A 10,827-nucleotide genomic window follows, 5' to 3' on the forward strand; every position below is an offset into this window, starting at 1 on the left:
GTGCAAATAATGGTGCCCAGATGGCCGCACTTCTATGTAGGTGCACCGCTAGCTTCGTGTATGTTCTCATGTTTGTATAACGCTTATATAAGCCAGTTGCAGAATATATGTAACTAAGCTCTGTGATATTCTTCAAAGAACTGCTTGGTTGGTTTTACACTTTTGAATTAGTACTGAGGCGGTGGTATTTACATGTAGGCCCACTGCAAGCGTTCTGTGTGTTCCCGTGTTTGTATTATGCTTTTACAACGGAGTTGCAACATGTAAGTCACTAGGCGCTGTGATATATTTTAAAGAACTGCTTTGTTGGTTTTACACCTGTGAGTAATAGAACTCAGGTGGCACTGTGTAATCATGTGTAGGTACAGAGGGACCATTTGTGTACATTGTGCTCATGTAAAGCCGTTACAAAGTGTATGTCACTAATCATTGTGATTTTTGTTGAACAATTACTGTGATCGTTTTACACCTGTGAATAATAGTGGTCAGGAGACAGTACTTGTGATGTATAGTTGAATTTATACAGTGCCAAGACATTGGCTGCATACGTACCAAAAGAAATGCATGTCATTATATTGTTGTGATGATTATTACTGTTTGGATTTTATTAAACTGTGATAAAAGTGTTTCTTGTGTCAATTGAGGTATGGCAATTTATCACGCAACCAAACCGAGGACCTGAACGTGTGCATACAAATAAACAGCTAATTTAAGGGTATACTGCTCATATTCTGCTAAACCACTTTAACAAATCTTGTAATACTATGCTGGACGAATGACAGCGCTGACTGGGATGTACAGAAAGATTTCTGCACTGGCTGAAGGACTGCCCTACACTGGAGTTGGTAATGTTGCATATATGGGAGTAAAACAGAAAGCGCACTTGTATTAAAAATGTGACAGTCACTGCAGAAACATAAGGCAGACGAGCAGATGTGGCACTTTTATTTCAGGGCTCTCCATGCCTACTACTGCATTTCTAGTCTTCCTGTGCTCTGCGTATAAGTCCCTGCTCAGACAAGCTTTCTACTCCATGACAGTTGTTCTACAGGGTTCGTAGAAATATTGAAGGAAAAAATTCAAGGGTTTTCAAGTACTTTCGGGGCCCCAACATATTAGCTTCAAGGACCTCATGCATGTGTTTAGTAGCTTGGACAGCCAATAACTTAACTTGTTCAACAACGACATCGTTAATTATAATGTAAACAAAAAAAACAAATAGCATTTCACTGATTTCAAACATTTGAAACTGTTAATTTGCCTTTCACCGCCCATCCCTAACGCACACACAAGGAGGCATTTCAAGAAAGTGGTTCACGTTTTTCTGAAATAGCACAATTAATGCAACATTTGCAGTTTTTGAATACTGTTTGATTTGATAGTGTATGTGATGTCATTTCTTGGCTCAACTTTTCACCATCAAGTAAGCAATAGTCATTTCTAGTTTCTTTTTATTGTGTCTGTAGCTCTCGATTTACTCTTCAACACGGCTTCTCTTCGAATGCCTCTCCTGTTGAGCTTTTTGCTTCTTCTGTTTCTCCATGTACACTAGGTACTGGTCCCATGCTCCTAAAACTTGTATACGCAGCTCCTTTGTATTTCAGGTTTAAGGATTTCACGTTCCTTCTATTAGCTCCACAGACAAATTCTCTGTGACGCACGAGAGTGTGTCACAGAAATTTAAAAAATGCTTGGCAATGTCTGCTAAGTCTAGTCAAGTGTACAAATTTAAGGACTTTCCTTTACTTCAAAAATTCAAGGGCCTTCAATGCCTTGAATATGGCATTTTAGAAATAAAGGGTTTTCAAAGATTGCTACAAACCCAGGATTCTAGCACCTAAATTATTTCACAAGCTTATTTTGGCAAGGAATTCAGAAATTCATGCTTTTTAACTAACACTGCACTATCTGTACATGGAAGCTGCGAGAGCGCAACCATTTTGGAGTAAAGAAAAATACTGAAAGCTTTCAATACCACTTTTTTTTTCTATGGAGCTTCGTCTTGCCTAGTTAAGTTTACAAATGTGCCTGGTTTTGGTGGGTGTTTATGGAACATTTTCTGTGAGAAACAGATGACGAAACGTGCACAATTCGGGGCAATGCACTGTGCCATTGACACTGAGAGGAAACGGGGAAAAGGAAGTTAACCCCCCCCCCCCCCCCATGCCCCGAAACTTACGTGCACCTTGCTGTGGTGTGCATGTATCGCGGAAGAAGAAACAGCGCAAACACAAGGACGACGAAAAAGCATGAACCACACCAGCGCTTTGTGGTGTGGTTCATGTTCTTTCGTCGTCCTTGTTTTGCGCTATTTCTTCTTTCACAATGCTCATCCAACTAGCCGGCAAGTCCATCCTGTGCATGTATGTTGCACACACGCATGAGTGCAGATGGCCTTAGAGGCTTTCAGAGCGAGCGCTGCCCCAGTACACAAGCAGTGCACGCACAAGTGGACACATTAGTAATTTAAACATGCGTGCCGATGCATGTGATGCGGCTATCGGCATACGCAGTCTCCAATTGCTGGAATGCATGCGCTCCAAAATGCTAACGACCCGCTGCTAATTCAGGACAACAGCTTACAGCGGAATGAACCAAACTGTAAACGAATGCACGTGAAAAGAACGCATACATGGTATAGTGTGAGGCACGTCGAAATGGCTTCATGACACTGGTACCGGCGTCGCAGTTGACCATATACGAATGGACCTGACGGAAAAAATAAAAAAATCCTCACAAGTACACACTCGAATTAAATTCACATACGTGGATGGTTGGCGCTATACTTTATATCCGCGTATTTCCGGCGAAGATATAATACATGGATTGGAGAAGCACTCGATCGTGAGCAGAACGGCACATCTGTTATTTTCCAGTGGTGACGACAAGCCGTGAAGAATAGTTCTCACGTTGTCGTCTAAGTCGTTGACGTTGTCTTCCTTCGATCGTTAGTCGTAGTGTCACGTAGTTGTGGCGGTGAAGAAAACAGTCGTAAAACTGTGTATGACGAAACTGATTGTTTATTGGGCGAACCTGTGCCCAAAAGAGCAAGCTACACTCGTAGCACAACGAAAGCGGCGAACACAGTCGGCGATCGTCGAAATCTGATCAGCGGCGAAACGCGTCGGCTTTTATAAATGAGTGATCGAAGGTTCCAGAGTAATCCCTGGTGCCCGCGTGTCTTCCAGAAATTACTAGACAATTCGCGTCGCTCATACAATCAGATTACATGAGCGTCGGTGATAACAGACAACGGATAGATGCATCGATAACGTTCGAGAAACTTCCGACCTGCAGGCGCATCCTGTGCCTAGCCTAACGTTTTTACATTTGTTAGCCGGTGAAAAGCGGTCACCGGTGAAAGATAAACATGTACACGTGCCAGCAGCAAGGAACACAATGATGCAAACGCAAACATATTCCGATACTCAACAGCACAGCACTGCAGAGAAACGCCACCCACCGCCGCCGATTCCTGAAATACATTTGGTAGCTATATATCCCCGTAAAAGAACACCCTGAGCGTGGTGGCGCTGTGGTGTAATCATTAGGATGTGTGCTTTCGGATTGTACAAAAGCGAGTGTACGCGGGTTCGATTCCTTGTGATGTGCAATACGGTGTTGTTAAATCTTCATGAGTGTGTAATTTGCCCTCATGAGTGTGTTTCTAATTAGGCTATGTGACTCCTGATTGCGAAACTTGCAGCGTTAATTGCGGATAAAGTGTAAATTAGCTTTTTTTCCCCGCAAGTGGCGTTCGGGACGCATACGCATAAGGCCGCCTTCAGAGCAGTCATGCCTGTGGTAGGCCGCAAATAGCCAGGAAAATTTTGACCTAGAATCCCGCATAGCTTTGCTCACGCCTATTCTGAAGGCCGCTTGGAATTGGGACGCCTAAACTTGAGCCGCTTGAAAATGGGCCGCTGTCTCTGGGGGGCCGCCTATGGAGCTGCTTGGCGAACGGTATATCAGCGGCCGTAATTTGATCTGATTTCCTTCCTGCGCGCGTGGATTCTAGCCAGGACTTGGCTAAGAGTGTATAGACGTCGCAAAGGTCATGGCAGAATACTCTTCGGCGTGACAAATCTCCATTCCACAAAACAACTGCGGAAGGGCTCGTACACTGTGGCATAAATGCGTAAATAAACTGTTTACACAAAGGCCTTAGTACACAGCTATGTTACCGACTTTGGCACTTCAAAAAATCGCAACTGACTGAAAAAGAAACAGTATTACATTATTAGCGTTTGCATTTACACAAACAACCTGACGCCGCATACTCATATTTAAACACGTTTACAAAAGCATGTGTGGCAAGCTCAATGGCCCGAAAATGTAAACCTTAAGAAGTAAGCGGTAAACGTTACAGTAAACTTGAGTGCTCGGAACCTCGCAGGCCTTCTCCGCGCACCGAAGTCACTGCATCGCCGACACGTACCGGGCCTTCCGCTTCGCCATTAACGTTGATAACTGGATGAATGTTCCCGAGGCGTCGTTAGAGGACGTGCGCAGCACGGCAAGCGACGTCTGGCAAGCCTTCAAGGAGCTGCTAGCCGAGGAAAACCGGACGCTGCTTGGCAGCAGGAGGCCGCCGCCCAAGGACGCGTACCTGGAGGCCCTATTTAAACACCGGAGGCTGTCCAGGCCCGACAAGGTGGGAGAAACCATCTGAGCATTGGATGCCCACATTTTTATTGATTTGTTTGTTCATATCCTCAGTGTTTGAACATTATCTTTGTCTTCTGCATATTAATCTTCAACCCCAATCTTACATTTTCTCGGTTAAGGCCTGGCAAGGGAACAAGCCTGGAATAATAGCAAGGGAAGAATTGCCTGGCAAGGGAACAAGAATTCAGGATCGCCAGTCAGCCTGTAGAGTCTGTAAAGCAGTACGTTTATCTAGGTCAATTACTCACAGGGGACCCTGATCATGAGAAAGAAATTTACAGAAGAATAAAATTGGGTAGAGTGCATACGGCCGGCACTGCCAAATCCTGACTGGGAGGTTACCACTGTCGTTGAAAACAAAAGTGGTCAATCATTGCATTGTAGCGGTGCTAACATATGGGGCAGAAACTCGGAGGTTAACAAAGAAGCTGGAGAGCAAGTTAAGGACCGCACAAAGAGCGATGGAATAAAAAATGTTGGGCCTAACGTTAAGAGACAGGAAGAGACCGGTGTGGATCAGAGAGCAAAAAGGGATAGCCAATATTGTAGTTGACATTAAGAAGAAAAAATAGAGCTGGGCAGGCCACGTAATGCTTATGATGGATAACCGGTGGACCATTAGAGTTACAGAATTGATTCCAAGAGAAGGGAAGTGCGGTTGAGGACGGCAGAAAACTAGGTGAGCTGATGAAGTTAGGAAATTTGCAGGCGCAAGTTGGACTCAGCTAGCGCAAGACAGGGGTAATTGGAGATCGCAGGGAGAGGCCTTCGTCCTGCAGTGGACATAAATAAAGGCTGATGATGATGATGATGATGATAATCCTCAGTGTTTACGCTTTACAGATGGCACGCAAAAAAGAGAGCAGGAACGAAACAGATGCAGTGAAACCTCGTCATAACGAAAGGAGATATCACGAAAGAATACATATAACGAAGTTAAATTCCCCTGAAATCCCCATAGATATTCATAGTGCAGCCCATGTAATTTGGATACAGTTAATTCTGGATCCCACTTGAATATCCTTATAAAGAGATTTTACTGTGTACCGTATGCACAATAAAACAGCAGAAAACTAAAGAACAACCATACATATTCTTAATTCATTTCACTTGTTTTACGTGCCAAAATAATAATTTGGTTATGAGGCACGCCGTATGGGGGCCTCCGGATTAATTTGGGCCACCTGGATATCTTTAACGTGCCCCCAATGCACGGGATACGGGGATGTTTTGCATTTCACTCCCGTCGAAATGGGGCCGCCGCGGCCGGGATTTGATACCGCGATTTCGTGCTTAGCAGCATTTCACGGTAGTCGCTGAGTTATCACGCCGGATAATACACAATCTGAATTTAACGTTAAAATAATACAACCCATACAAAGTCATACATAATCGGCAGAAACTATTTCAAAAGCGATGCCACTAGCTCGCTATGGGTGGTGATTCCGCGTGCTACGTTTGTTTTTAGACAGAAAACATGCGACTACGTTACATTGTTCTGGGGACGAAAGAAGCTTTCAATCAATTGTTTCTTGCGCGTGACCTGTGACGTATAATTATAGCGTTACTCGATATTTAGGGTGGATGATATGCTCTGTTATTCCAGGTAATGACGCCGGCCGTAACTAATTCCCTCCCATTCTCCTTTATCAGTCATTTCATTACATTTCCCCTGCGTAACGTAGCCAATTGATAAGAGCCAAACTATATTTGCCCTCTTGCTAACCTCCAGTACACTTTATTGTGTTCTTTTACGCGCAAGCGTAGATGCCCCATCTGTCATATCGGCGAGATTATGTTTGTCGCCGCGATGATAGCCAGCGCCGGAGGAGGAAGGCGCCTGGAGGTGGAGAAGAGAATCGCCGCAATCGCGCCCTTTCCGTTTGTGCTTCGACGCCGCAGCGCTCGCAGTGCATGTTCGCGGTGTCTCTTCTTTGCATAGAGTTTCTCACTCTATTACCTAGAGTGAAATCAGGCGTAGCGGCGCTGTTGCATGCATGGTAATGCCGGTATATGGTGACTTCGGATTGGCATCGTCATCGAAGCGCCAGGGCACTTCGAAGACGCGTTTAGCTCGCACCCTTCCGTCTGTCACATTATTCAGTCGAAAGCCTCGTGTGTCTTGTTTTGATGTGACCTTGAAAAAGTGGAGTCATTATTCGTTCAAAAAAATCGGTAAGAATATGTACAAGAAATCGATAACCCATTAAAATCATTGCAAACCCCATAATCTTATATATCAATCAATATTTAATTGCATGAGGAATACAATTCTCTGTAAAAAACATGATAGTCAATAAATTAATTATCATAATTAGCATCACAAAGCGGAAAAATTAGTCAAAAACACGCAAAGTGGCCAAGAACCAAGAATTATAGTAACGAGTAATGATGGTAATCATAAATATAAAATGGATATACAAAGAGATGAATGAGGTGCATTAAAAGTGAATTTATGGTGAGTTCAAGGGGTTTGCGTGATGCCGAGGTAGCATCACCAACGTGGTAGCATCACCCAACGTGGAGCAGAGATAGAACAACCCGCTTGTAATCCGAAGGTCGTAGGTTCGAATCGTCCTCCAGTCCACTACATTTTCAGGCTTGAAGTTGCGCCTGACACCGTCAAAGAAATGCCGAGAGCTAGTGGGGCTATGCTAGTCCAGTTGCAACCAAATTATAAAGGCCCATGAAGCTTCAACAAAGGCACTCCCTCACCAGAACAGCATTGGCCTCCCTGGTGCAGTATTCGGCCACCACCTCCCTCATGACTCCTCCAATGGAGTCATGAGCCGGAGTCCCCAGCGGCTGCGGAGCACCTGACGAAGGCGGCGGTCAGACCTGCAACGTGGTATGGGTGCTAAGAATCTCTGGCTCCGGACAGGCAGCCACTGGGAAGTGAACCCAGCAACGTTGAACACGCGCACGCTCTCCAGTGAAGCTAGCTTAGCAGGGCTGTTTGAGGAATTATCAGGGAATGCCTGGATATCATTGGCCTTAGTGACGTTAGAATTGGTGAGACTTATACAGCGCTGACTAACAGCCACGTTCTCTTCTACAGAGGTCTTCCAGATAAGAGAGAATTTGCGTAGGATCTACTCCATAAGGACATAGCGGGAACTATGAGGCTAACAAAGAAGCTCGAAAACAAGTTAAGGACCGCACAAACAGCGATGGAACGAAACGTGTTAGGCATAACGTTAAGAGACAGGAAGATAGCGGTGTAGATCAGAGATAAAACGGGGATAGCCGATATTCTAATTGCCATTAAGAGAAAAAATTGGAGCTGGGCAGGCCATGTAATGCGAAGGATGGATAACCGGTGGACCATTAGGGTTACAGAATGGATACCAAGAGAAGGGAAGCGCAGTGGAGGATGGCATTAAACTAGGTGGGTTGATGAAGTTAGGAAATCAGCAGGTGCAAATTGGAAACAGCTAGCGCAAGACAAGGGTAACTGGAGATCACAGGAAGAGGCCTTCGTCCTGCAGTGGACATTATATTGACTGGTGATGATGATGATGAGTTGGGTGATAGGAGTCAAACAAAAGGTAATTACGAGATATTGACTTAAGATAATGAATAATAAGTTAGAGTGAATTATCTGGTCTGGGTGGGAATCGAACCCGGGCCTCTGTGGCGCGAGATGAGCCCGCTACCCAGGAGCCATGGCAGCTCCACAGAGTGAAATAAAAGTTCATGAATGTGAACCAAGTGGTGATGGGGTGAATCAAGAGTGATGAAAATTTGAAAATTGGAGTAATAGAGCAAACCAAATGTTATGGAATTAAAACCGAGATGATAGAATTAATAAAGGTGAATCAAGCAGTAAAAAACAAGAGTGAATCAAGGGGTTGCAAAAACTTGCAAAACTATATGTGACATTTGAGGGTCCAAGTGAGAGTGACTCAGCAAAAAAAAAGGTGCTGTGTCACGGTTCGAGTTCGCTGACTCATAGGAAGGGTGACATGCAAAAAACATGATGACTTGCAAAAAATAACTAAATTGTGGTTTCAGAGTGACGATAACCCATAGAAATAAGTGCTGAGTCGCGGTCCTAGTTTGGTAAAATAAGTATGACTTGCCAAGTTGACTTTGCAAAATATGGGTTTGGAGTGAAGATGACTCAGCAAAACAAGTGGTCGTCGTGTCATTGAGCAAGCGGCGCTCGGGCTTCAAGTAGTCTTAGTTGTAGCATATAAGGAACCCCTAGGAATTTTATTGCGATAGCAATTATATGGACACTTCAAGCGGATTTCTGCCGTCGCCGCCGTGAGGTTCCGTATAAAGTCCAAGGTCCGTAAAATTGTCGCCACGCGTCGTATGTGCGAATGAAAGCGCGCGGGGGTCGCTCACTTTCACGGAGAGCGAACGCACGGCGGAGAGCAAACGCGACTTCGTCGCGCGAAATGCCGTGGGGGTATGGGAGGGAAGGAGGGGGGGGGGCGAAGCTCTGCTGCGGCACCAAATGCGTATCTTGCAACCGGGCGCAAAGGGAACTGGCGACGCAAACTGCCACGCGAAAGGAGGAAAGCGGGAAGGCAGCGCGGGAGGGAGGGAGGGCGACTTCTACACTTCTAACAACTGCGAACTTTGCGCCGGTGCAGGCTGTCGCGCGCACCATATCTTGAAAGTGATCTCCAGATGGCTCTGACTTTTGTATGCGCTGTGCTTTCGCCGCTCAGTTTCCATTGGAGTGATAAACCGCGTGAACCTTATCTCGCTGCGGCACCGCGCTTGTTCACGCCAGCGTTTTGACCGTGGTTGTCTGCGGCCATAGAGTATGATCTATTCATGTTTGCTTGTGCGCGCTGACACCACGCTTGTTAATTCAGTTGGTAAGCGAATGCGTCCAAGTTTATGTAGCCGATAAAACTACTATCCCTACTCCGTATAGCTCTCTACTAATTTGCTATTGCAATTAATGCTTCATCTTTCGGGCAAAATTGCGACATCGTTTTCATTTTCTACTAAAACAGCACGCAAGTAGCTGTTTTAACTTTATTATTACACAAGAATTTGTTTTGTTTAATTATGAGCGGACCGCTAAAATTGGAGGACAGACAAGATTCACGCTCGCTTTGGAACAGTTTGTCGTCTGTCCTTAATTTTCTTCGCTTGATTACGCATTGTAGGTGAGTAAGCTTAATTGAAATATGTAATATGGGTGAATGAAAACCTTCTAGAGTCTAGAGTTTCTCATTGTGTATCGAACTAGCACCTCTGCGAGCCCTATTGGCTCCCACGTTCTCGATGGTATAGGTTAGCGCCTTCTACGCCTCCGTGCCCGCCATGACCAAGAAGCCGCTCTACAACTACGTGGCCGTCCAAAGAGCAATGGCTGGCCACATGCGGGACCCGGAGTTCCTGGACATGGACCAGGCAGGGAAGATCGAGCAGTCCAGTGGCCTTCGGGCGTACAGCCTGGTGCCGTGCGAACTCGAGTTCCCGTGGCTGGGGCCGGGAAGGCCTTACGCCCTCGCCCTGGCAGGATTGGGCGTTCGAATGGCCGCAACGCTCTACTTCCAATCAATAGCGAGGCTCGCCAACTCCACCGAGAACAATGCCGCCAACTTCAGGCAAGGAAAAATTATGGAAATCGTTTAGTGTCGATTTAAGTGGTCGAATGATCCCAGTCGTAGCTTGGAGTCGAGTCGCCCGTCCCGCGTGAAGCCAACGGATTATGAAGGTAAGAAAAGCGCAGAGGAAATGGAATATTATTTATTTGAATCATCGCAATAAGGAAGAACAAATCAGAGATAACTATTTTTGGGTACACGACAAGGAAAATGAAAGTCAAAGTACGGGAAACTTACCAGTATTGGGGTCACGACCACTGCTGGCGGCGTGCCGCGCTCTGGTCGCATGAGGTAGCTTACATAGCACTACCAGATCGCGCGTTCAGATAACCTTATCATATTAACATTTCACGCTTGACGTGCAACACTGAAATTGTTAGACACGCTTAGTGAGAGAATGCTTATCTTAAACTTGAAAATGCACAGAACCACACGATAAGCGTGCTACTTTATGCCACACAATGTGAGTGCCGCCGAACATTTTCAGTGTGTTGTGTTGTTTGGAATTATGTACTTGGATGTAGGATGATGTCTATCTTATTATTGCGAAAGCAATTATGTTGGCACTACAGGCGAACTTCTG

General features: G+C 45.3%; 1 protein-coding gene across 1 annotated transcript; it reads left to right on the forward strand.

Annotated features, from left to right (window-relative positions):
• The first annotated feature begins 4,410 nt into the window (after window positions 1-4,410).
• On the forward strand, window positions 4,411-10,272 carry LOC119444311 (uncharacterized). Its single transcript, XM_037708727.2, has 2 exons — window positions 4,411-4,654; window positions 9,928-10,272. Exons 1-2 carry the CDS (start codon window positions 4,475-4,477, stop codon window positions 10,270-10,272), a joined length of 525 nt encoding a protein of 174 aa, XP_037564655.1. The 5' UTR covers window positions 4,411-4,474.
• Window positions 10,273-10,827: the final 555 nt, after the last annotated feature.

This window comes from Dermacentor silvarum, chromosome 3, assembly GCF_013339745.2.
Source record: "Dermacentor silvarum isolate Dsil-2018 chromosome 3, BIME_Dsil_1.4, whole genome shotgun sequence".
NCBI lineage: Eukaryota > Metazoa > Arthropoda > Arachnida > Ixodida > Ixodidae > Dermacentor > Dermacentor silvarum.